A 24,101-nucleotide genomic window follows, 5' to 3' on the forward strand; every position below is an offset into this window, starting at 1 on the left:
GGAACAAAGGGACCTTGGAGTGCATGTCCACAGATCCCTAAAGGTAGAAGGCCAGATAGATAAGATGGTTAAGAAGGCATACAGAATGCTTGCCTTTATTAGCCGATGCATAGAATACAAGAGCGGGGAGAGGAATTATGCTTGAACTGTATAAAACACTGGTTAGGACACAGCTAGAGTACTGCGCACAGTTCTGGTCACCGCATTACAGGAAGGATGTGATTGCACGGGAGAACGTAGAGAGGAGATTTACGAGGATGTTGCCAGGAGTGGAGAATCTTAGCTGAGGACAGATTGGATAGGCTGGGTTTTTGTTTTCCTTGGAACAGAGGAGGCAGAGGGGAGACTTCATTGAGTTGTATAAAATTATGAAGGGCCTAAATATAGTGGATAGAAAGGGCCTATTTCCCTTAGTAGAGGGGTCAACAACCAGGGGGCATAAATTTAAAGTAATTGGTAGAAGGCTTAGAGGGGAAATTTCTTTACCCAGAGGGTTGTGGGGGTCTGGAATTCACTGAAACCCTCACGACATTTAAAAAGTACTTGGATGTGCATTTGAAGTGCTGTAACCTGCAGGGCTACAAATCTTTTGGGGGGGAACAAAATAAACGTTAGATCAAGTGCCCCCCTGCAGGGCAACAGAGCGAGAGCTGGAAAGTGGGATTAGGCTGGATAGCCTTTTGATGGTCGACACGAACACGATTGTCCTAAATGGCCTCGTTCCGTGCTATAAATTTCTGAGTGTGATGGAATACTCTCCACGTGTCTGGATGAATGCAGCTCCAACAACACTCAAGAAGCTAGACACCATCCAGGACAAAGCAGCCTGCTTGATTGGCACCCTATCCATCACCTTAATATTCACTCCCTTAACCACCAGCACACCGTGGCTGCAGTGTAATCATCTACAAGATGCACTGCAGCAACTTACCAAGGCTTCTTCAACAGTACCTCCCAAACCCACGACCTCTACCACCTAGAAGGACAAGGGCAGCAGGCAATGAGAGAACCATCACCTCCAAGTTCCCTTATAAGTCACTCACCATCCTGACTTGGAAATCTACCACCATTCTTTCATAGTTGCTGGTCAAAATCCTGGAACTGCCTCCCGAACAGCACCATGAGAGTTCCTTTACCACATGGACCGCAGCAGTTCAAGAAGGTGGCTCACCACCATCTTCTCAAGGGCAATTAGGGATGGGCAATAAATACTGGTCTGGCTAGCGACGCCCACAACTCAGGAACAAATTTTTTTTTAAATTCCAGTTTAAAGAATCTTAGTTATCAAATTGCCTAGTCTTGCTCCTATTTCTTGAGAGTTGGGACTCTACACGTTAGAGAAGCAGAGGCTTAGGTGATCGGACTGAGGTTGATAAGATAATGAAGGGAATAGATTGTGTTCCAGCAACAAGATAGATGCAACAATGCAGGTCGGGGCCATAAAAGGAGTGGCGGCCATGGGCAGCGTGGCGCCACGCCACTGCAAGGTACAGCACGAGCTGGTGCAGGAGGGCGATGGCTGCGAGGAGGGACGTCATCAAGGTCCAGGTGTGTGATTAGAGTGTGGGCAGGTACAGCAGGAGTGACAAGGTCGGGGCGAAGGAGCAGCAAGAGAATGTAGAGGGATGTGATCGGGGCTCAGGAGAGGTGCGGGTTCGGGGCCAGAAGAGGCGAGGGCCCAGGAGCACCACGGGCCAGCCCACATTGCGATGTGTGCGCACTAGGTCCGTGCAGCAGAGCTGGTCTCCAGTCGTCTTGGTTAATCTTTGCCACTGTACCAAGACCTAGCTGTCAAGCCCGTGTGGTGGCTGGTGTGCAACGGTCACCACACGTTAAAAAAAATCCACACACAGGCACCTTCCACCCTTCAACATGTAGTTCAGGACCTGAAATATTAGGTCCTTCATTGAAGCACCTATGAACGCATCCCTTTTTGGCATGGAAACAAGTCATCCTCGTTTCGAGGGACTTCCAATGATGATGATGATGATGATGATGGAGATGAGCTAGGGCAGGTCCTGTAATCTACTGGCTCACTTCACCACTAAGTACACTTTCTGCCTGCCCTTCACTAAATTCCCTGGCAGTGGAATATTTGAATTTCAATCATACGTTGCCCATTGACCAGCAGTTTAAAATATTTACCTTGCATGCCCAAGATGAGCATGGTCATACACTGTAGGACCACAGCTATACCTGTCAAAAGAGAGACAAAATAAGACATGAGAACAGCTTTACCAGAATATTTGTGTAAACTTTTTAATTATCCCTAGTTTGCAGAACAGAAATAATCTCAGCACCAACCACCTTCACTATTTTAATCTTTTTCAAAAATGCTCTTGTAAATAGTCTGCTATCCTTAAAATAAACATCAAGTTACAGGTATCCCTTTTACATTGTGTTCGACACTCATTCCCTGACCTTCATCCACCACTTAACTCAAGTGGAAATCTCCCCGACTTTGAGGCAAAACTTTTAAATAAGGCAGTTAAGCTAATCACAAAATAATGTTTTACTGTAAATTAACTGAAAGACGACAATTGCTTGATGCCGAACTATCCTGTAGGAAAGTGAATGGACGATATTTGCATTATACACGCCGCCTCTGTTGTAGAAGGGACGCCTCAACCGGCATCGAAAGCCTGAACGCTCACCTGACACTTCTTCACAATTTAACTTTTAAGCGAGAAAGTGTTTCCTCTAAAATATGCGTTCGCTACTGGCACTGCAAACACCGTCTTGCCTACTTCCACAATTTAATTCATTTAATGCCTTTAATCTTACTAAAAATATATAAACTATTTTGAAAAAGCCTAAATGAACGGAAAAATCTAAATCGGTACCAGCCGTAGCTCAGTGGGTAGCCTTCCTGACTGAGTCAGAAGGTTGTGGGCTCAATGCGCACTCCAGACACTCAAGCACATAATCCAGGCCGACACTCCAGTGCAGTATTGAGGGAGCGCTGCACTGTCGGAGGGGCGGTACTGAGGAAGCGCTGCACTGTCGGAGGGGCGGTACTGAGGGAGCGCTGCACTGTCGGAGGGGCGGTACTGAGGGAGCGCTGCACTGTCGGAGCCTCTGGAGTGGGACTTGAACCCCACGATCCTCTGCCACGGAGCCGAGAGCGCGCCCCATTGAGTCAGGTCGGGGATGCGGGCTTGCGGCCGCGGGGTGGGAGTAATTTAAGGAGCGCTGTACCAGGAGGCAGTGGCCGGCTCAGCGAGCACCAGCGGCTCTTTGCTCCGCGTCAGGCTGTTGTAGACCCGTAGGCCAGCGAGGTGCCCCCTCGGTTGCTGCCAGCCGCTGCTGCTCGATCCGGCGGGACGCCACTGATCCCTCACACCACAACCGCCCGGCGGCACCGAGCCCGGAACCCAGGCTAGGCACTTCCTCCCGCTCAGCGGACGCCGTGTGGCCAAGCTCCAGCTGGTCAGCAGTCTCCTCATCCTGAGAGCGGGATCGAGCGCCACTCACACTGGTAGAAGGCCGCAGCCTGCACTGAAGTGGTGGCACCGGGAGAGGAGAGGCTGGAGGAACCACCTGACTCCGCCCACCATACCTTAGCCCCGCCCGTCACAACACAAGCTCCGCCCCTGCCCAACCGTACAACGTCCCTCACCGCCCCACCCATCCTGTCCAATATGCTCCAGTTCCACAAGCTATAACCCCGCCCCCACCGCAGACGCCATCAGTCACGGCTTTCCGCCTCACCGAGGCCCCAGGCCTTGCCCAGGGAGTTGCTGCCGCCTCAGCCCCGGGACTGGGAGATGGAGAGGGTGGGGAAAGCTGGAGGGGTGGCCGCAGTCCCTCCGCCCACCATGAGATGAAATATAAATCGGACGGCTGTGGCCTGGGAAGTCTACTAACAGCCTAGCAACGGGCAGCTCCATAGCAACGCTGCCTCCCCTTCTCCCCGTCACTGAGCTGAAGGTGACTGCCAGCACTAACCTTCGAACCCCACCGCCCGCCCGCTAATTTCAAACCCGGCCAGCGCGCTGCCCGCTGGGGGCTTCCGTTTCGGCATGTCAAGGGGCACCGGACTCCAACTCCCAGCGGCTGCCACAGCTGCGCCTGCGCAGTCCCGTGCAGCTGGCTGTTGACAACCCATCTTTCGGTGGGCGGGACCGAAGTGCCCGGAGAGCGCAGGGTCCCGCCTTCCGGCAGAGCCCATTGGTCGAAACCAGCCCATAGGCCTGCTGTGATTGGGCGACTCTTCACGCCAGTCACTAAAAGGCAAGATGAAAGATGAGATCCCACCTCCCGACAGCGCTGATTGGTCATTACTTTCCCTAGGACGCGGTGTGATTGGGCAAAACGACACTTCAATCACTAAGTAAAAGATGAAAATTGAGAGGGAGCAAGGAGATTTTTTTTTTAAATCGGCCACAGCGCAGCCGCGTCCACTTTTAGGGAAAGTGCGGACAAAGGTCCGGGAAGGGAAAAAAATTGGCTGGAAATAAAAGAAAGTGGAGCGGCGACGTCGCAATGCTATGGTAATGAGAGGCGAGGGGGCGGGGCAGCACGGCGCGCAGGCGCGGTACGGCCGAGTCTCTCCCCGGGCTGGAGTGTCCACGCTGGATCCAGAGCCCAGAGCCCGGCGCTGGCATCGCACTGTGCCGGCCAGAGCCGCCGCTCCACCCGGGGGGCCCTGCCCACTCAGCAGCCCCCCTTATCTATGTCTCCTCACTCTGCATTTTATTGTTAGAATATCAAGAGTGAGAACAGTAGAAGGTGCAAAGCTTGCACTTGTAGCAGAGAAAGTCAGTCTTTCCCTTCCCCTCCCCTCCTTCCCCCCCACAACACATTAACAAATGTAGCTTGCAAGATGCTGAGTCCTGCGAACGGCGAGCAGACACACGTTGTGAGCTATGTGGAGGACTATCTGGATTCCATCGAGTCTCTGCCTTTCGATCTCCAGAGGAACGTCTCTCTGATGAGGGAAATCGATGCAAAATACCAAGGTAAGAAGCCCGGGGGAGGCTGCAGGATCATTCATCTTGTAGTTTGTGCTCACACACACACACAGAGGGAGAGGTGAAGTGCAGCGTCAGTGCTGGGGCGGAACAAAAGATCAGCTTTATAACACAGCCATTTTGACAGAAAGAGGGGAGAGTGCGGCGCAAGCAGAGCCGGGGGCTGGTGTACAGGGGAGCCCGGGGGTAGAGTAGGGGGGAACAGGCTGCAGTGATCGGGCGGCTCTCCCGGTCAGCGAGGCGGTGGCTCAGCTTGTTATTTCCGAGCCCGCGGGGCCTGCCTGGGATCTCCCTTCTTTCCCAGTGTCTGGAGCCGCTTTAAAAAGGGGATAAACTATGACCCACTGGGAGGGAGCAGAGAGCCCAGCGCTCCCTCTCCCACACCCGGGGGCATAAGAGAGTGAAGGCGCGGGGGGAAGCAGCGACTTCGTCGGGTAAAGGGGCCGCTGGAGCCGGGCTCTGTGATTGTGCGCGCGGGTGGCCGGGGGTAGAGAAAGAGAGAAAAACAAAAACGAGAGGATTACGGGCAGAGCGGCGGTAAAAGTTTCGGGGGTGCCCCGGGCTGAATTGGTTGATTGTAACTATCCTCCCTCCAAGAGGCCCCGCTCGGACTGGAGCGCCGCCGCTGTGCTGCTCGCTCTCTTATAGCCCCCGTCCTGTATTAGCATAGGCCCGCCTCCTCCCAGCTCATTGGCCGCCGCGTTTCCTTGTTCACGTCGACGCGCCTCTTGATTGACTGTAATGTCTGCCAGTCACTGACGCAAGAGGCGGGACGTAGCGCCGCGCCTTCTGATTGGTTGCGCTCCCTGCCAGTGACTGAAGAAGGGGTGGAACTTAGCGCCGTGCCTTCTAATTGGCTGCTCTATCTGCCAGTCACTGAAGGAGGGGACGGGACGTATGCTAATACGCGGAAGCGCAGGCATCGCACCTGATTGGCTCAGCCGCTCCGTTTGTCGGAGGCACCAGTGGTGATTGTGCGGGCGACCTGTCAATCCCGGCAAAGGGGCGGGCTCGACAGGCCCCGCCTACGCCGCCTGTTTCTTCTCCATTTTAGGCTCAGACTCCGTAATTTCTGGCTTCGTTCACGCTCCAGGACTACGGCCCCGCTCAGAACTCCCCAAATCAGGCGCAGGGGCCGCTGGAAACAGGACCGGCTCATTTGCAAATGGGATTGGATACATTTAGTTTTGTTGCCAAATCTCCAAACCCTCGGTCAGAAAGTTTGTTGGAGACTCGGTGTCAACACTTTTCTTCCTCCCTCCTATGGTGTTTTTGGGCTCCAACTTTAATGCACAGTATCTGACCTTGTCTTCTTGATCTCTCAGTGTCAGACCCGCCTTTGGCCCATATCCTTTAATACCTTTTGAATAACAGAAAGTTATCAATCTCCAATTTAAAGTTAATTGATTGTGCACCTATTGCCACGTTTGCAGGAGAGTTCCAAACTTCTACCACCCTTTGTGCGTAGAAGTGCTTCCTAATTTCACTCCTGAAAGATCTGTCTCTAATTTTTAGACTATGCCCCCCTAGTCCTAGAATCCCCAACCAGTTGAAATAGTTTCTCTCTATCTATCTACCCTAACAGTTCCCCTTTATATACCGAAAACTTCGATGAGATCATCCCTTAACCTTCTAAATTCTAGGGAATACAACCCTAGTTTGTGTAATCTCTCCTCGTAACTTAACCCTTGGAGTTCAGGTATTATTCCAGTAAATTTACACTATTCCCTCTTCTTCCTACGGTGTGGTGCCCAGAACTGCTTGCAGTACTCCAGGTTGGTCTAACCAGGGCTTTGTATAGCTGTAGCATTACTTCTACCCCGTTACATTCTAGTACTCTGCCTTGGATGAAGAGACCGAGTGTAATGTAGCCAAGTTTGCTGATGATACAAAGATGGGTGGGAAAGCAAATTGTGAGGAGGACAGAAACAATCTGCAAAGGGATATAGACAGCCTAAGTGAGTGGGCAAAAATTTGGCAGATGGAGTATAATGTGGGAAAATGTGAGGTTATCCACTTTAGCAGAAATAATATTAAAGCAAATTATAATTTAAATGTAGAAAAATTGCAAAGTGCTGCAGTACAGAGGAACCTGGGGGTCCTTGTGCATGAAACACAAAAAGTTAGTATGCAGATAGAGCAAGTGATCAGGAAGGCAAATGGAATGTTGGCCTTTATTGCAAGGGGGATAGAGTATAAAAGCAGATAAGTCCTGCTACAACTGTTCAGGATATTGGTGAGGCCACACCTGGAGTATTGCGTAAAATTTTGGTGTCCATATTTAAGGAAGGATAGGCCGTTCAGAGAAGATTCACTAGGTTGATTCTGGAGATGAGGGGGTTGACTTATGAAGATAGGTTGAGTAGGTTGGATCTATACACATTGGAGTTCAGAAGAATAAGAGGTGATCTTATTGAAACTTATAAGATAATACGGGCCTCGACAAGGTGGATGCACAGAGGATATTTCCACTTATAGGGGAAACTAAAACTAGGGGACGTAGTCTTAAAATAAGGGACCGCCCATTTAAAACTGAGATGAGAAGAAATTTCTTCTCTCAGGGTTGTAAATCTGTGGAATTCTCTGCCCCAGAGAGCTGTGGAGGCTGGGTCATTGAATATATTTAAGGCGGAGATACAAATTTTTGGGCGATAAGGGAGTAAAGGGTTATGGGGAGCGGGAAGGGAAGTGGAGCTGAGTCCATGATCTTATTGAATGGCGGAGCAGGTTCGAGGGGCCAAATGGCCTACTCCTGCTCCTATTTCTTATGTTCTTATTTAAATTACATCAGTCTTTTTGATTATTTTCTGTATCTGTTCATGACATTTTAATGATCTAGGTATCTGGACCCCTGCAGTCAATGCAACAGAGAGGAAGCATCAAAATCCTTGCCTATTGGAGGGGGGAGTTTCAGAACATTGGGATTAAGAATCCTGCGAGATGAAGTTTAAGGATTGGACATAGTTGCTAATAAAGCGCAAGCCTTGCACTAGAGTCTTTGAATCAGAACTTACTGATAGGGTGATTTGGAACTCATGATAGATAATAAACAGGATTACATGTTCTCACTTTTGAAAACATTTTCCATTAAGTTGGGCAAATTATTTCATCAAAGAATCAACACGAAACGCGGCCATTCGGCCCATCGAGCCCGTTTGAACACTCAGCTAGTCCCATTCCCATGCACTTTCCCCGTAACCCTGCAAATTATTTTCCTTCAGTTACTTATCCAACTCCCTTTTGAAGGATATCTGCCTCCACCACCCTCTCGGGCAGTGCATTCCAGATCTTAACCACTTGCTGCGTAAAAAGGTTTTTCTTATGTCAGCTTTTGGTTCTTGTGCCAGTCAATCCCCGGAGATGTCTGCGCTCCTCTAATTCTGCCCTCTTGAGCATCCCTGATTATAATCGGCCCACTATTAGTGGCCGTGCCTTCAGCTAGCAAGGCCCTAAACTCTGGAATTCCCCCTCTGCCTCCCTATCTCTCTTTCCTTATTCAAGGCGCTCCTAAAAACCTACCTCTTTTGACCAAGTTTTTGGTTACCTGCCCTAATTTCACCTTATGTGGTTCGGTGTTAAAAGTTAATAAAAAGTTTTGTCTTAATACTTCTGTGAAGTGCCCTTGGAAGTTTTACAACGTTAAAGGCCCTATAAAAATGCAAGTTGTTATATATGAAGGAAAATTCTTCCTCTATGTTAGAGATTTTCTGTTAAGAGTGGCTGCCCAGTTAAGAAATGTGTGGAGGTGTGGCTTTATTCAACCATCATTAATCTAGCTTGTTAACGAGGCATTTTTCAAGTTGCTGAAGATGTGTTGAATTGAGATGATTTTCATTATTCCCTCTGTCTGCATTTGAACGTTGTTGGTGGCAACATTAAAAGTTACATTACTTTTTGAGGTTGTTTCACTCGCTGGTCTTTTATTTATTATACACTGTCTGAGGTGGCGTTTTTCAGATGAGACGTTAAACCCATCTGCTTTCTCAGGTGGACGTAAAAGATCCCATGGCACTATTTCGAAGAAGAGCAGGGGAGTTATCCCCGGTGTCCTGGCCAATATTTATCCCTCAATCAACATCACGTAAACAGATTATCTGGTCATTATTACATTGCTGTTTGTGGGAGCTTGGTGTGCGCAAATTGGCTGCCACATTTCCCACATTACAACAGTGACTGCACTTCAAAAGTACTTAATTGGCTGTAAAGCGCTTTGTGATGTCCGGTAGTTGTGAAAGGCGCTATATAAATGCGTCTTTTTTTCTTTCTTTCTCCAGACATCCTGAAGGAGCTGGATGAATATTACGAGAAGCACAAGAGGGAGACTGATGTGGTTCAGCGCAGACGGATCCTCCATTACATCCAGCGGGCTCTGATCCGGAGCCAGGAGCTGGGCGACGAGAAGATCCAGATTGTGAACCAGATGGTGGAGATGGTGGAGAACCGAAGCCGGCAGGTGGACAGCCACGTTGAGCTCTTCGAAAACTGCACAGAGAGCAATGACTCCAACAACAAGTCCTCGCTGGACAGGTCCAGGAGTGAGGGCACGGTGCCCGTGGAGAAGCCCAGTGCCAAGAGATCCAGGAGGCAGCGGAACAACGAGAACCGGGAGAACGCGTCCAGCAACCATGACCACGAGGAGGCCAGCGCAGGAACGCCGAAGGAGAAAAAGGCCAAGACCTCCAAGAAGAAGAAGAGAGCTAAAGCCAAGGCGGAGAGGGAAGCATCTCCCGCTGACCTGCCCATTGACCCCAACGAGCCCACTTACTGCCTGTGCAACCAGGTCTCCTACGGGGAGATGATTGGCTGCGACAACGACGAGTGCCCCATCGAGTGGTTCCACTTCTCCTGCGTGAGTCTCAACCACAAGCCCAAGGGCAAATGGTACTGTCCCAAATGCAGGGGAGAGAATGAGAAAACCATGGACAAAGCGCTGGAGAAATCCAAAAAGGAAAGGGCTTACACCAGGTAGTTCAAACACCAGCCTTTCACGATCTGTACAGCCACACAAATTCATGTATATTTATTATTAAAACGTTTGCCTCTTTCGGTGAAAGGACAGTTGGAGTATCTTTTTAAAGGAGCCATTCCTTCTAGACACCAGTTATTTTAATTTTTTTTTGCAAGTAACGAGGGGAAGTAAAATGGCCCTGGTTTTTAAGTCTCGTGTCCAGCTCGTGGACTTCTTTTGTTTTGTAAAATAAAACACACTTCCTGGGAAAATTAAAAAAACGTCATTGTTCATTTATTAACAACATTTCATCCCTACCAGGACAAAAAAAAATAAAGAGGAGGAATTGGTTTTATTAAAATATTTATCAGAAATACCTACTTTTTTTTTTAGTTTCTCAGACGCTGTATAAATGTACAGGTGCGAGCTTTTCATGTATAGTGTACGATTCATCAGCATAGGGATTTCACCATATTGTAAGAAATAATTTTATTGTTAACTTGTTAACAGAAACTGTACAGCTGTGATATATAAAAAAAAACGACAAATGAAATGCCTAGCAGTTGTGTGTGTGATTTCTGCCTCGTCCAGTGGCTGAAAGCACTGGTGAAGCTAACGATCCTGAGTGGTGGTGCCATCCATTTTGCATCTTTCAGCTCCTCCATCCACACTGCGGCGAAACTCTCATCTACTCTGCTTCCTGCTCTCTCCATCTCCCGCACTTTCCCCGCCAGAGGTTTGGAAGTCGGCGAACTCACACCTATAGCTTTCCCTGTGCAGGTAGTTCGGATTTTCTCTCTCTCTCTCTCTCTACCTCTCCCTCTCGCGCTCCGACCATAGTCCACATCCCACCCTTTCCCATCAGCCAAAGCTCGCAGTATCCCTCCTCTGAGCGGTAGGAGGTGATGGTTGGACTGTGATTCTGCCTCTGAGTTCTCTCGGCAAGGATTGAGCCCAAGTCGCAGAGGCTCCGAGGTTTGGAATGTGATTTTATATAAATGTGACTATATATCTGGAATGTTACAGCACAGAAATATCCATATCTACATCATATATTAGGGACCTTTTGCCTGTGTCCATATATTAAAAATCTTAGGGTTTTTGTCACACTATTGCATAAATTCCCACATCTTCACTTGTAATGGAAACTGCCTATGTAAACTTGTCACGCTGTAATTGCACCTCCCACCAGTGGTAGTGCCATAGTACCTCTTTTGCATCTTTCAGTTCCTCAGCCCATACTGCGGTGAAACTCTCACCTTCTCTGCTTCCCACTGTGCTGTAAGTTTGCTTATTTAATTACAAATCAATCTTGGGATGTGGGCTTGAGGAGTTGAATGGCCTCTTCCTGTTCCTATCACTTCTACTAATGCTATTGTGGATAGATGAGTCTGTGACCATGAGACTGGTGAGGACAAGGTCGAGTAAGTTACTTCCTTGTTGGTTCCCTCACTACCAAGCCCAGTCTGGCAGCCACGTCCTCCAGGACCCGGCCAGCCTGGTCAGTGGTATCACTGAGCTACTCTTGGTGTTAGACATTGAAGTCCCCGATCGCGAGTAAATTCTTTGACCCAGCTTTCCTCAGCGTTTCCTCCAAGTGATGTTTAACATCAAGGAGTACAGATTCATCGATTGAAGGATGTAGTCGTTGCTGATAGCAAAAGGTTCCCTTGACCTTGTTTTTGGTATGTTAATTTTTATGTGAAAAGCTACACATCAAAAGCATCAGACTATAGACAGAGCGAAGAGGTCCCACACCCTCCAGATCAGAGCAAAGCTCTGGAACCCGACCACATCCAGCGGTGAATGATGGTGGACAACGAGGCGACTCAGGAGGAGGAGGAGGCTCTATCAGCATCTCCATCCTCAACCATGGTGCAAGAGACAAGACTGAAGTATTTGCAAGCGTCTTCAGCCATCGTGCTGAGCGGATGATCCAATTCAGCCTCCACCCGAGCTTCCCATCTTCATAAATACAAGCATCCAGACACTTAGGTTCACTTCACGTGGCATTAAGAAGTGGACACAACAAAGGCTATGGGTCCTGACCAATGTCTCCTCTTAACTGTTTTTGGGTGCACGGCCCATTCAGTTTCACGCAAAACTTAACGGTCAAGAAATTCCGACGTCCCGGTCCCGTACGAAGTTTCTACGGACCTGGAAAGGCATCGGAAAAGCCGGTTTTCAGCATGCAATGCACATGCGCTGAAAAGGGAGCGAGGACATTTGCACGGGCAAGATTGCGGGATTTACGCATATCTTGCCTGGCAAATGTCCTCAACTCTTGCACCTGATAAAAGCAGGCACATAGCCTACTTTTACAGGCGTAAGAGTTTTAAAACACACTTAAAACATAAAAAATAAAATTTTAAAAACATTACATTAAAAAATACATTACATTTATTTTAACCAGAACTTTTTAAAAATCAGCAAATTTTTTTTCTTTAAAAAACATTTATAACAACGTTAATTTCTATTACTGTATTTATGTGAGGTGTTTTTTTAACATGTTTTATGTAATGTTTGTGTTTTGGGATGTTTCTCATTCATAGTAATAGGAGATTCGGACATGAGAAAATACTTACCTGTGATTGGGTGTCCAGGCCCATGTGACTCCTGCGGACATCCCAACGTGAACGCACTGTGACAAGAGGTCTTTGGACCGGGATCTCGAGCGGGCCTAGCAGCTTCAGGTAAGTGCGCATTTGCTGTCCATTCTTTAGTGCTTTGCCAGCGGGCAGACCTCGAGAGGAATTTCTGGGCCAACATTGAAAAAGCCGGTCCCAGGTTGTGCAGGACCGGCAGAGTTTGTCCTGACAACATCTCGGCTATCATGGTGAAAACCTGTGCCCCATGCCTCTAACCAAGCTGTTCCAGTACAGCTATAACACTGGCATCTAACCGACAGTGTGGAAAATTGCCCAGGTATGTTCAGTCCACAATAACAGGACGAATCCAATCCGGCCAAATCCCACCCCAGTAGCCTATCCTCTATCACGAGTAAAGTGATGGAAGGAGTCATCAATAGTGCCATCAAGTGACACCTATTCACCAATAGCCTGCTCACCAATGCTCAGTTTAAGATTGAGCAGAACCACTCAGCTTCAACCCCAAGTGGCAAACATTTAAAGAAATATTCCAAAATTTTAAAGAATATGATTAGGCAAGTCAACCTGATTTTATGAAAGGGAAATCGTATTTAACAAATTTTTAACAAAGTTTTTGTGGATGTGACTAGCAGGGTAGATAAAGGGGAACCGGTGGATGTAGTATATTTGGATTTCCAAAGAGCATTCGATAAGGTGCCACATAAAAGGTTGCTACACAAGATTAGGGATTCAGGGTATTATATTAGCATGGATAAAGAATTGGTTAACGGACAGAAAACAGTGAGTAAGGATAAACACGTCTTTTTCAGATTGGCAAGCTGTAACTAGTGGGGTGCGGCAAGGATCAGTGCTGGGGCCTCAGCTATTTACAATCTATATTAATGACCGAGATGAAGGGACCGAGGGTAATATATCCAAGTTTGCTGATAATACAAAGCTAGGTGGGAAAGTAACCTGTGAGGAGGACACAAACAGCCTGCAAAAGGATATAGACAGGTTAAGTGAATAGGCAGTAAGTTGGCAATTGGATGAGGAAATGTGGGATTATTGATTTTGGTAGGAAGAATAGAAAAACAAAATATTTTTTAAATGGTGAGAAACTATTAAAAGTTGATGTTCAGAGAGATTTAGGTGTCCCCGTACAGGAAACACAGAAAGCTAGCATGCAGGTACAGCAAGCAATTAGGAAGGCAAATGGCATGTTGGCCTTTATTGCAAGGGGGGTTGGAGTACAAGAGTAAGGAAGTCTCGCTACAATTGTTCAGGGCTTTGGTGAGACCACATCTGGAGTACTGTGCACCGTTTTGATCTCCTTATCTGAGGAAGGATACTACGGTGCAACAATGAGATTGATTACTGGGATAGGTTGTCCTATGAGGAGAGATTGAGTAGGTTGGGCCTATACTCTGGAGTTTAGAAGAATGAGAGGTGATCTCACTGAAACATATAAATTTATGAGAGGGCCCTATATAATTGCAGTAAGACATCTTTACACTTATACTTAAACCCTCTTGTCACATACAATTTGCAAGTCACCCCTTAACCTTCTAAATTCCAGGGAATACCACCCTAGTTTGTGTAATTTCTCCTCGTAATTTAACGCTTGGACTCTGGGTATCATTTTGATTAAGTTAATAATTATTATTTAAGTTATTTCAGATAACAAACGGGATTTGAATCGCGCTGCAGTAACTTCATGGAAAACTGGAGCCGGACCAGCCCAGCTTTGATTTTGTTCTGCTGTTTCTCTGGACTTTCCCTGTGATCTGGTGTAACATGTATAGGGGAGTGACTACACTGATGACAGCTCAATGTGAATTTAAAGCATTAGTTCAATGACACAAGTGCAATACTGTAGAGGAAGTCTTTGGGAGGTTGTTTAAGTCATGCTGTAACAGCAGAGCATTTGCGGTCTACCGGAAGCTATCAATCACTTTATACTTTATATTTTTGCAATGAATAATCTGTTGAATGCTGCCCTCTACTGTAGGGCCTGTAACTGTTCTCTCTCTCACTCACACCGTTCTGAATCATCGATACACAGAGAAGGACTGAAACGCTATTGCTGCCAAGTGCACTATTGGTAAGGGGCCAGACACAACTTTTTGCAGGGCAGTGAGGGAACAATACTGTCTTTTTAATTTACAAAAATGAAAGTGCAATTGTTCTTATGGTTCCCATGGGCACTGCCAGGATTCCAGCACTTTGTGCACCAGTTTGTTCTTCATGCCTGAGCTGCCCTGGATGGTGAGTGTCAGAGGTCACTGTAACTAAGCCCAAAATGCTCTCCCAATATTCACCCGCGTGTACGGTCACTAGATCACGCTCACGGATGGAGACCCAACATGGCTGATTGTCCCTGGCCCCCTTTTATTGCCAAGGGATATGTTGGCCGTTTGTGGACTCTTACTCTCCTCTCACCACACACAGCGATCAAACCAGAGCTTAGTAGCGTGTAGGAAAAGCATTTGCATCTCGAATCATCATACGAATAATGATGGAAAGGTAAAGACCAATGTTCATCGTTATTTTTGGGGATGTGTGGTCCCTTTAAGGGGCTGCGCAGCCCATTGATATTTCTGTGCATGAGCATACTTTTAATATTGAAAAAGCCGGTTCCAGGATCCTCTGGTCCATCCAGCCTGTCCCACACAATTGCGACACATTGTGCATCACAATATATACACTCCATCGCACCCAAAACCATGTGATCTCCTGGGAGAGCGAAAAACCAGATTAAAAAACCTAGGCCAGTTTGGGGGAAAGAAATCTGTAAAATTCCTCTGCGACCCATCTAGGGGATCGAAACTAGACCATGGGATCGAAACTAGACCATGAGATCACTCTGGCCCCGAATTCCCTGCAGTACCTATCTCTTGAAGATGGTGATCTCCGCCCCAACCAGAACCCATAAAATTTATATTTTTAAAATGATTATGTACCCAAAACAACTTACATTTGTGTAGCACCTTTAACATAGAGAAACATCCCAATGTATTTCACTCAAGGGTAATTGGACAAAATTAGATGCAAGAAAGAAGATATTAGGGCAGGTGACTAAAAGCTTGGTCAAAGAGGTAGATTTTAAGGAGCGTCTTAAAGGAGAGGTTGAAAGGCAAAATTGTTCAGGAAGGGAATTTTGCATTTGAGATGTTGCTGGATCAGGAGCGATATAGGTCAGCTAGCAAAGGGGTAATGGGACTTGGTGCGAATTTGGACAGGGGCAGCAGAATTTTGGATGAACTCAAGTTTAGAGGGTGCAAGGTGGGAGGCCGGCCAGGAAAACATTGGAATAGACGAGCCTGGAGGTAACAAAGGCATAGATGAGGGTTTCAGCAGTGGATGAAGCTGAAGCAGGGGCAGAGGCGGGCAATGTTACAGAAGTAGAAGTAGGCGGTCTTGGTGATGGAGAGTGTATGGATTCAAAAGCTCATTTGAAATGTGTCCCATCATTGTTGTTTTTGGGTCAGATGGTGACGGGGAGGGCAGTGCGGGGGAAAGGGGCCAAACGTTCTGTGGGGTGAGATTGCAGATTGCTGTGTTGTCTCCATCATCCAGCTTCGTTTTTTTGTTGGTTTTATGGAACAGATTTCTTTGTTTTCTGATTGCTGATCCACATCCCGAGAATAAACAAAAACTGTTACACCTTAACTGGCAGTCATTTAATGTCAGGTTCGAACTTTTGTTTGTTCACGAATTAATTGGCAGCAAGCAAGGCAGCTTCTTCACCAGAATATCGAGAAACAAACCCAGGGAAAGTGCAATACTGCAGCTGGGCACAAGGTGACAGACCTCCCTCTGCTTTCCCAATGGCATCTATTCGACACAGAGTGTGGGGGACATCAATGATTTATTTTTACATCTCTTCCAACAAAGGTTTAAACTGTTTCAAAGTTTGATACAGCTTTCATCACTGCTCGATGCAACAATTTAAAATATTCCTTGACGTTGAACTATGAGTGACTATTTCGTGTGAATTTATACCAATATCCGCAGGGTAAAGTTCCAGAAGAAATTGACCCAGAATGCTCACATGGATGTGGTCAGTCACACAGCGGGACCAGAGAAAATAGTTGTCGGCAGTTCCAACATCTGTGCAACATCACAGTGCTCTTGCAGAAATGTAGGGCTTGGAGTTTCCTCCGCATGTGTGCCCAGATGCAATAACTTGCATTTATATAGCACCTTTAACGTACTAAAACCTCCTAAGGTATTTCACAGGAGCAATTAGCAAGCAAATTTTGTCACTGAGCCATATAGGAGATATTAGGACTGGTGACAAAAAGCTTGGTCAAAGAGGTAGGTTTTAAGGAGCCTCTTAAAGTAGGAGAGAAGCGAGAGGTTTGGGGAGGGAATTCCAGAGCTTAGGATTCAGGCAGCTGAAGGCACAGCCGCCAATGATGGAGCGATTAAATTCGGGGATGTGCAGGTCAGAATTGGCGGAGCCAGATAATCTGTGTTGTTGATAAAATGTACTCTGTTTTATGGTATGATCTTTATGCTCGTTTCCTTTGCATAGATTGGAGACTCTCTCACACACAGTTTGACTATTTACATACATTCTCCCCTTCAGTATTCTCGACTGAGATTTGAATCATTAAGATGGGCTGTTAGGTGCTGACAAAATACTTTTCGTCAAATTAAGAGGACATGCAAGTGATTGATTAATTCGCAGCTTAATCTGATTAATGGCTTAAATAGTTTAGAAATGAAAAGAAGCAAAGGTCCAACAATTGGATATAACCAGCGGTTCTCCTGCGCCATTGCTGCAGACAGAGGTGTGCCTGAATCGAACTGTCCTTGTAGAGTCAGTGCTCACGATCTGCACGCCCGAGAAGAGGTATAAATGGAAATGTGCTAGAATGAATTCCCAGGGAGATCTGCACACAGGCAGATGTTTGTATAATCCTGGCTCTTTCCATTTCGGAGATCCGGGCATTTAGGGTCTGCACACATTACTCCCTTAAGTGGACGTCATGTCCCTTATGAACTGGAGAGCATCCTTTCTTCACAATATCTGGTTAAGGAAAATTGCGACCCAAAGAAAGACTTGCATTTCTAGAGCGCCTTTCATGACCTCATGAAGCGCTTTACAGTCAATGAAATACTGTTGTAATGTCGGAACTGCAGAGATCAGAACCTTTGTGTGTCCTGGATATTATAATCTCACATACAATGCACTCTGAAAGGCACTCAGGGAAGATCAATCCAAGTGTAAACCAACAGAATTTTTAACAGGAAATATATGAACAAACAGAAAACAGTTTTCAGTGATTTTCAATCATATCCCTGTCACTCTTCACATCATAAAATACCCACGTCCTCCGCTATCTAGTTATGAGCTAAAATCACTCACAGGTTAACTGCCCCTGGTCCAGCCTCAAAGTCCCCTCGAGTCTGACCTATCCTAAGAGAGGTGGGGAAACCAGGACTGACCTCTGACCCAATACAAAAGCAAAATACTGCGGATGCTGAAATAAAAACAGAAAATGCTGGAAATCTCAGGCAGCATATGTGGAGAGAAACAGAGTTAACAATTCGGGTAGATGACCCGTCAGCTGTGTTAAGAGGGTCACCTACCTACAATCAAGCTTAGCACCTCGAAGTGAAACTTCCCTCTCGATGCAGGAGTGATAGCAATGATATCTGTTTAACAAGATAATACTGCATATTGCATGGAAATCCTCCTGACATTGCAGGTGTGAACTGATGTGGGATGTGCATGATGGCTCCCCACTGTCTCCACATGGATGATAGAAGAGTCCAAACTTTTGAGGAGTGACTCGTGTCTGGTATTTCAATATCCTGAATGGTCTGTGGGTGAAATACCAATTGTTTTTCAAAAACACAGCTTGGAGTTAACCCAAATTTGGCTTTTCATAAGTAAAAACAAAGATTTGCATTTATATAGCGCCTTTCACGACCACCGGACGTCTCAAAGCGCTTCACAGCCAACTAAGTACTTTTGGAGTGTGGTCAGTGTTGTAATGTGGGCAATGTGGCAGCCAATTTGCACACAGCAAGCTCCCACAAACAGCAATGTGATAATGACCAGATAATCTATTTTAGTGAGGTTGATTGAGGGATCAATATTGGACAGGACACCAGGGATAACTCCCTTGCTCTTTAAAATAGTGCCATGGGATCTTTTACGTCCACCTGAGAGAGCAGACGGGCCTCGTTTTAACATCTCATCCGAAAGACGGCACCTCCGACAGTGCAGCACTCCCTCAGCACTGCACTGGAGTGGCGGCTTAGATTGATGTGCATGATATAAACTGAACCAGAGCTCTCTGGACCAAATCGATAAAAATCTGAAGACTTTACACCGAGGTGCACATTGGTACCAACGATATAGGTAAAAAACAGGATGAGGTCCTACGAGACGAATTTAAGGAGCTAGGAGCTAAATTAAAAAGTAGGACCTCAAAAGTAGTAATCTCAGGATTGCTACCAGTGCCACGTGCTAGTCAGAGTAGGAATCGCAGGATAGCTCAGATTAATATGTGGCTTGAGCAGTGGTGCAGCAGGGAGGGATTCAAATTCCTGGGGCATTGGAACCGGTTCTGGGGGAAGTGGGACCAGTACAAACCGACGGTCTGCACCTAGGCAGGACTAGAACCAATGTCCTAGGAGGGGTGTTTGCTTGTGCTGTTGGGGAGGAGTTAAACTAATATGGCAGGGGAATGGGAACCAATGCAGGGAGACCGAGGGAAACAAAATGGAGACAGAAGCAAAAGACAGAAAGGAGATGAGTAAAAGTGGAGGGCAGAGAAACCCAAGGCAAAAAACAAAAAGGGCCACTTTGCAGCAAAATTCTAAAGGGTCAAAGTGTGTTAAAAAGGCAAGCCTGAAGGCTCTGTGCCTCAATGCGAGGAGTATTCGGAATAAGGTGGATGAATTAACTGTGCAGATAGCAGTTAGCGGATACGATGTGGTTGGCATCACGGAGACATGGCTCCAGGGTGACCAAGGCTGGGAACTCAACATCCAAGGGTATTCAACATTTAGGAAGGATAGACAGAAAGGAAAAGGAGGTGGGGTGGCGTTGCTGGTTAAAGAGGAAATTAATGCAATTGTAAGGAAAGACATTAGCTTGGATGATGTGGACTCGGTATGGGTGGAGCTACGGAATACCAAAGGGCAGAAAACGCTTGTGGGAGTTGTGTACAGACCTCCAAACAGTAGTAGTGATGTTGGGGAGAGCATCAAGCAGGAAATTAGGGATGCATGAAATAAAGGTGCAGCAGTTATCATGGGTGACTTTAATATGCATATAGATTGGGCTAACCAAACTGAAAACAATACGGTGGAGGATTTCCTGGAGTGCATAAGGGATGGTTTTCTAAACCAGTATGTCGAGGAACCAACTAAGGGGAACGCTATCTTAGACTGGGTGTTGTGTAATGAGAGGATTAATTAGCAATCTCGTTGTGCGAGGCCCATTGGGGAAGAGTGACCATAATATGGTGGAATTCTACATTAGGATGGAGAATGAAACAGTTAATTCAGAGACCATGGTCCAGAACTTAAAGAAGGGTAACTTTGAAGGTATGAGGCGTGAATTGGCGAGGATAGATTGGCGAATGATACTTAAGGGATTGACTGTGGATGGCCAATGGCAGACATTGAGACCGCATGGATGAACTACAACAATTGTACATCCCTGTCTGGCGTAAAAATAAAAAAGGGAAGGTGGCTCAACCCTGGCTATCAAGGAAAATCAGGGATAGTATTAAAGCCAAGGAAGTGGCATACAAATTGGCCAGAAATAGCAGCGAACCCGGGGACTGGGAGAAATTTAGAACTCAGCAGAGGAGGACAAAGGGTTTGATTAGGGCAGGGAAAATGGAGTATGAGAAGAAGCTTGCAGGGAACATTAAAATGGACTGCAAAAGCTTCTATAGATATGTAAAGAGAAAAAAGTTAGTAAAGACAAACGTAGGTCCCCTGCAGTCAGAATCAGGGGAAGTCATTACGGGGAACAAAGAAGTGGCAGACCAATTGAACAAGTACTTTGGTTCGGTATTCACTAAGGAGGATACAAACAACCTTTTGGATATAAAAGGGGTCAGAGGATCTAGTAAGAAGGAGGAACTAAAGGAAATCCTTATTAGTCGGGAAATTGTGTTGGGGAAATTGATGGGATTGAAGGCCGATAGATCCCCAGGGCCTGATGGTCTGCATCCCAGAGTACTTAAGGAGGTGGCCTTGGAAGTAGCGGATGCATTGACAGTCATTTTCCAACATTCCATTGACTCTGGATCAGTTCCTATGGAGTGGAGGGTAGCCAGTGTAACTCCACTTTTTAAAAAAGGAGGGAGAGAGAAAACAGGGAATTATAGGCCGGTCAGCCTGACATCGGTAGTGGGTAAAATGATGGAATCAATTATTAAGGATGTCATAGCAGCGCATTTGGAATGAGGTGACATGATAGGTCCAATTCAGCATGGATTTGTGAAAGGGAAATCATGCTTGACAAATCTGGAAACATCCTCAAAAAATTCCAGTAGCGTGAACAAGGGAAAATCAGTTGATGTGGTGTATTTGGACTTTCAGAAGTTTTTCGACAAGGTCCCACACAAGAGATTAATGTGCAAAGTTAAAGCACATGGGATTGGGGGTAGTGTGCTGACATGGATTGAGAACTGGTTGGCAGACAGGAAACAAAAAGTAGGAGTAAATGGGTACTTTTCAGAATGGCAGGCAGTGACTAGTGGGGTACCGCAAGGTTCTGTGCTGTTTACATTGTACATTAATGACTTAGACGAGGGAATTAAATGTAGTATCTCCAAATTTGCGGATGACACTAAGTTGGGGGGCAGTGTGAGCTGCGAGGAGGATGCTATGAGGCTGCAGAGTGACTTGGATAGGTTAGGTGAGTGGGCAAATGCATGGCAGATGAAGTATAATCTGGATAAATGTGAGGTTATCCACTTTGGTTGTAAAAACAGAGAGACAGACTATTATCTGAATGGTGACAGATTAGGAAAAGGGGAGGTGCAACGAGACCTGGGTGTCATGGTACATCAGTTACTGAAGGTTGGCATGCAGGTGCAGCAGGCGGTTAAGAAAGCAAATGGCATGTTGGCCTTCATAGCGAGAGGATTTGAGTACAGGGGCAGGGAGGTGTTACTATATTTGTACACGGCCTTGATGAGACCACACCTGGAGTATTGTGTACAGTTTTGGTCTCCTAACTTGAGGAAGGACATTCTTGCTATTGAGGGAGTGCAGCGAAGGTTCACCAGACTGATTCCCGGGATGGCGGGACTGACATATCAAGAAAGACTGGATCAACTGGGCTTGTATTCACTGGAGTTCAGAAGAATGAGAGGGGATCGCATAGAAACGTTTAAAATTCTGATGGGTTTAGACAGGTTAGATGCAGGAAGAATGTTCCCAATGTTGGGGAAGTCCAGAACCAGGGGTCACAGTCTAAGGATAAGGGGTAAGCCATTTAGGACCGAGATGAGGAGAAACGTCTTCACCCAGAGTGTGGTGATCCTGTGGAATTCTCTACCACAGAAAGTTGTTGAGGCCAATTCACTAAATATATTCAAAAAGGAGTTAGATGTAGTCCTTACTACTAGGGGGAATCAAGGGGTATGGCGAGAAAGCAGGAATGGGGTACTGAAGTTGTATGTTCAGCCATGAACTCATTGAATGGCGGTGCAGGCTCGAAGGGCCGAATGGCCTACTCCTGCACCAATGTTCTATGTTTTTATGTCATCAGAAGCTGGCTGGCTATTTTTAATAAACTTTTGACTGTATGAAGTCATGGCTTAAATATGGCGGTAGCATTTCAGATACAGGATTTTATCAGTGTATATTTTTTGTATTACACCAAAGATAGTAATTCAACAAACTGCTCGGCAGTGTTTCTGTTTCAACAATGTGCAACAATGTGATATGAAAATCAATTATTTACGGCACTAAGAAACATCTCTAAAATAAAATACTTTGGAAGGCAAATCTTTTTTTTTTAAAAAGGGTACTGTGAAAAACTTTATTTAATGCTTTATAAACCAATCGTTTTACAAAATGAAGTAAAAGCTCTTGATGCACCTCAAGGAAAACGTTAAACATGCAATTAGCAAAGTGAGAATGACACGGATAATGCTTTTAATGCAGGTGGTTATAGGCTGGTGGAATTAAACACTTTCCTTTCAGATGCAACTTTAACAATTAAAATCTGAAATGTACAATGGCATGGAAACACACATTTGTCTCACATTTTTAAAAAGCAAAACATCGACTTTCTTGCTGATTTAACCAACACAGCCCCGGGCAAAGGTTTGCAGAAAGCTGGTTAAACTCATTCAGGCTGAAAATAACTGAGATTTGAATGACAGCAGTTAATGCAAGCTCTCAATCATGCAGAATATTTTTTAAAGCTTTTAATTACTCAAATGTTTCTTTAACTGAATCCACAGATCATCACATTAAAAACATGTAACCATTAATCCTTCGAACAAAGAGTTCTACCTTTGTTCAGTTGTATCTTACCACCACATAAACTTAAAATGGTAAAGTCTGGACTGAAACACAAGGTGAGACCATCACTTCCGTACTGTTGTGATACATTTAATCGACACACATATACTTGCGCAATATTATCCCAGAATGGGTAAGGACAGCAGGTTTCCTTCCCTAATGGACATTAGTGAGCCAGGTGGGATTTTACAACAATCCATCAGCTTTGGTGATAATTTATTTTATCCGGTGCCAGCCCAGAAATGTCCAGATTTACTGAATTCAAACTCACAATTTGCCCCGGTGGGATTTGAAATCGCAGCCCGAGTGTTACTAGTCCAGGACCATAAGCAGCAAATTACTAAACTCATATACACCCACAAGACATGCTTTTCAACAATTAAAAATCACTGCAAACAATGTTACCAAAACTTAAGTCGCCTCGAGGAGAATTTCACTGATTAAAATGGAAAATTTGAATCACTGTGTGGAAAGAGTTAATGTGGACTTAAATTACAGGTTCCATCCCAAATGTTCAAATGACATTAATTATCCAATCAGAACAACAGTGAAATTTAGAAATGCTGTTTTTTTTTTTAATTTGCTTTCCTGCTTTCATTGGTTCAATTTAATCTAGTCCCAAATATTAACTGTGCTTGCCCAGGTAACAAATCTCCATCAACAGGTGGAACGGGCTTGAAAGGTTGACTGGCCACCTCCTGTTCTTGTGTAACGGGCCCAAGTGGCTGAATGGCAGCCTCCTGTTCTTGTGTAACAGGATCGAGGGGCCGAATGGCTTCCTCCTGTTCTTGTGTAGCAGAATCGAGGGGCTGAATGGCCTCCTCTTGTTCTTGTGTAACAGGATCGAGGGGCCGAATGGCTTCCTCCTGTTCTTGTGTAGCAGAATCGAGGGGCTGAATGGCCTCCTCTTGTTCTTGTGCAACAGGATCGAGGGGGCTGAATGGCTGCCTCCTGTTCTTGTGTAGCAGGATCGAGGGGCTGAACAGCTATTCTTCGTAGTGTGTGTGAATCTCAATTAATGTTCCAGGTTAACAAGACAATACCAGTTTAAATGTAAATATAAAAATATAAACA

General features: G+C 45.9%; 2 protein-coding genes across 4 annotated transcripts in view; one reads left to right on the forward strand and one right to left on the reverse strand.

Annotated features, from left to right (window-relative positions):
- cars2 (cysteinyl-tRNA synthetase 2, mitochondrial) overlaps positions 1-3,507 on the reverse strand; it is a 144,570-nt gene extending 141,063 nt beyond the window's left edge. For all 3 annotated transcript variants that reach the window (XR_011595645.1, XM_070891806.1, XM_070891804.1), the window contains exons 1-2: positions 3,199-3,507; positions 2,146-2,196 (exon numbers count right to left, since the gene is read on the reverse strand). Coding sequence is in view for 2 of the 3 variants with exons in the window: in XM_070891806.1 (XP_070747907.1) it covers positions 2,146-2,196; positions 3,199-3,446 (299 nt within the window). In the remaining variant the exon portion in view is untranslated. The remainder of the gene's footprint in view (positions 1-2,145; positions 2,197-3,198) is intronic.
- Positions 3,508-4,523: 1,016 nt separating this feature from the next.
- Positions 4,524-10,457, forward strand: ing1 (inhibitor of growth family, member 1). The gene is made up of 2 exons (XM_070891425.1): positions 4,524-4,961; positions 9,248-10,457. Exons 1-2 carry the CDS (start codon positions 4,826-4,828, stop codon positions 9,940-9,942), a joined length of 831 nt encoding a protein of 276 aa, XP_070747526.1. The 5' UTR covers positions 4,524-4,825; the 3' UTR covers positions 9,943-10,457.
- The last annotated feature ends 13,644 nt before the right edge of the window (positions 10,458-24,101 follow it).

This window comes from Pristiophorus japonicus, chromosome 10 (genome assembly GCF_044704955.1).
Source record: "Pristiophorus japonicus isolate sPriJap1 chromosome 10, sPriJap1.hap1, whole genome shotgun sequence".
Taxonomy (NCBI): Eukaryota; Metazoa; Chordata; class Chondrichthyes; family Pristiophoridae; genus Pristiophorus; species Pristiophorus japonicus.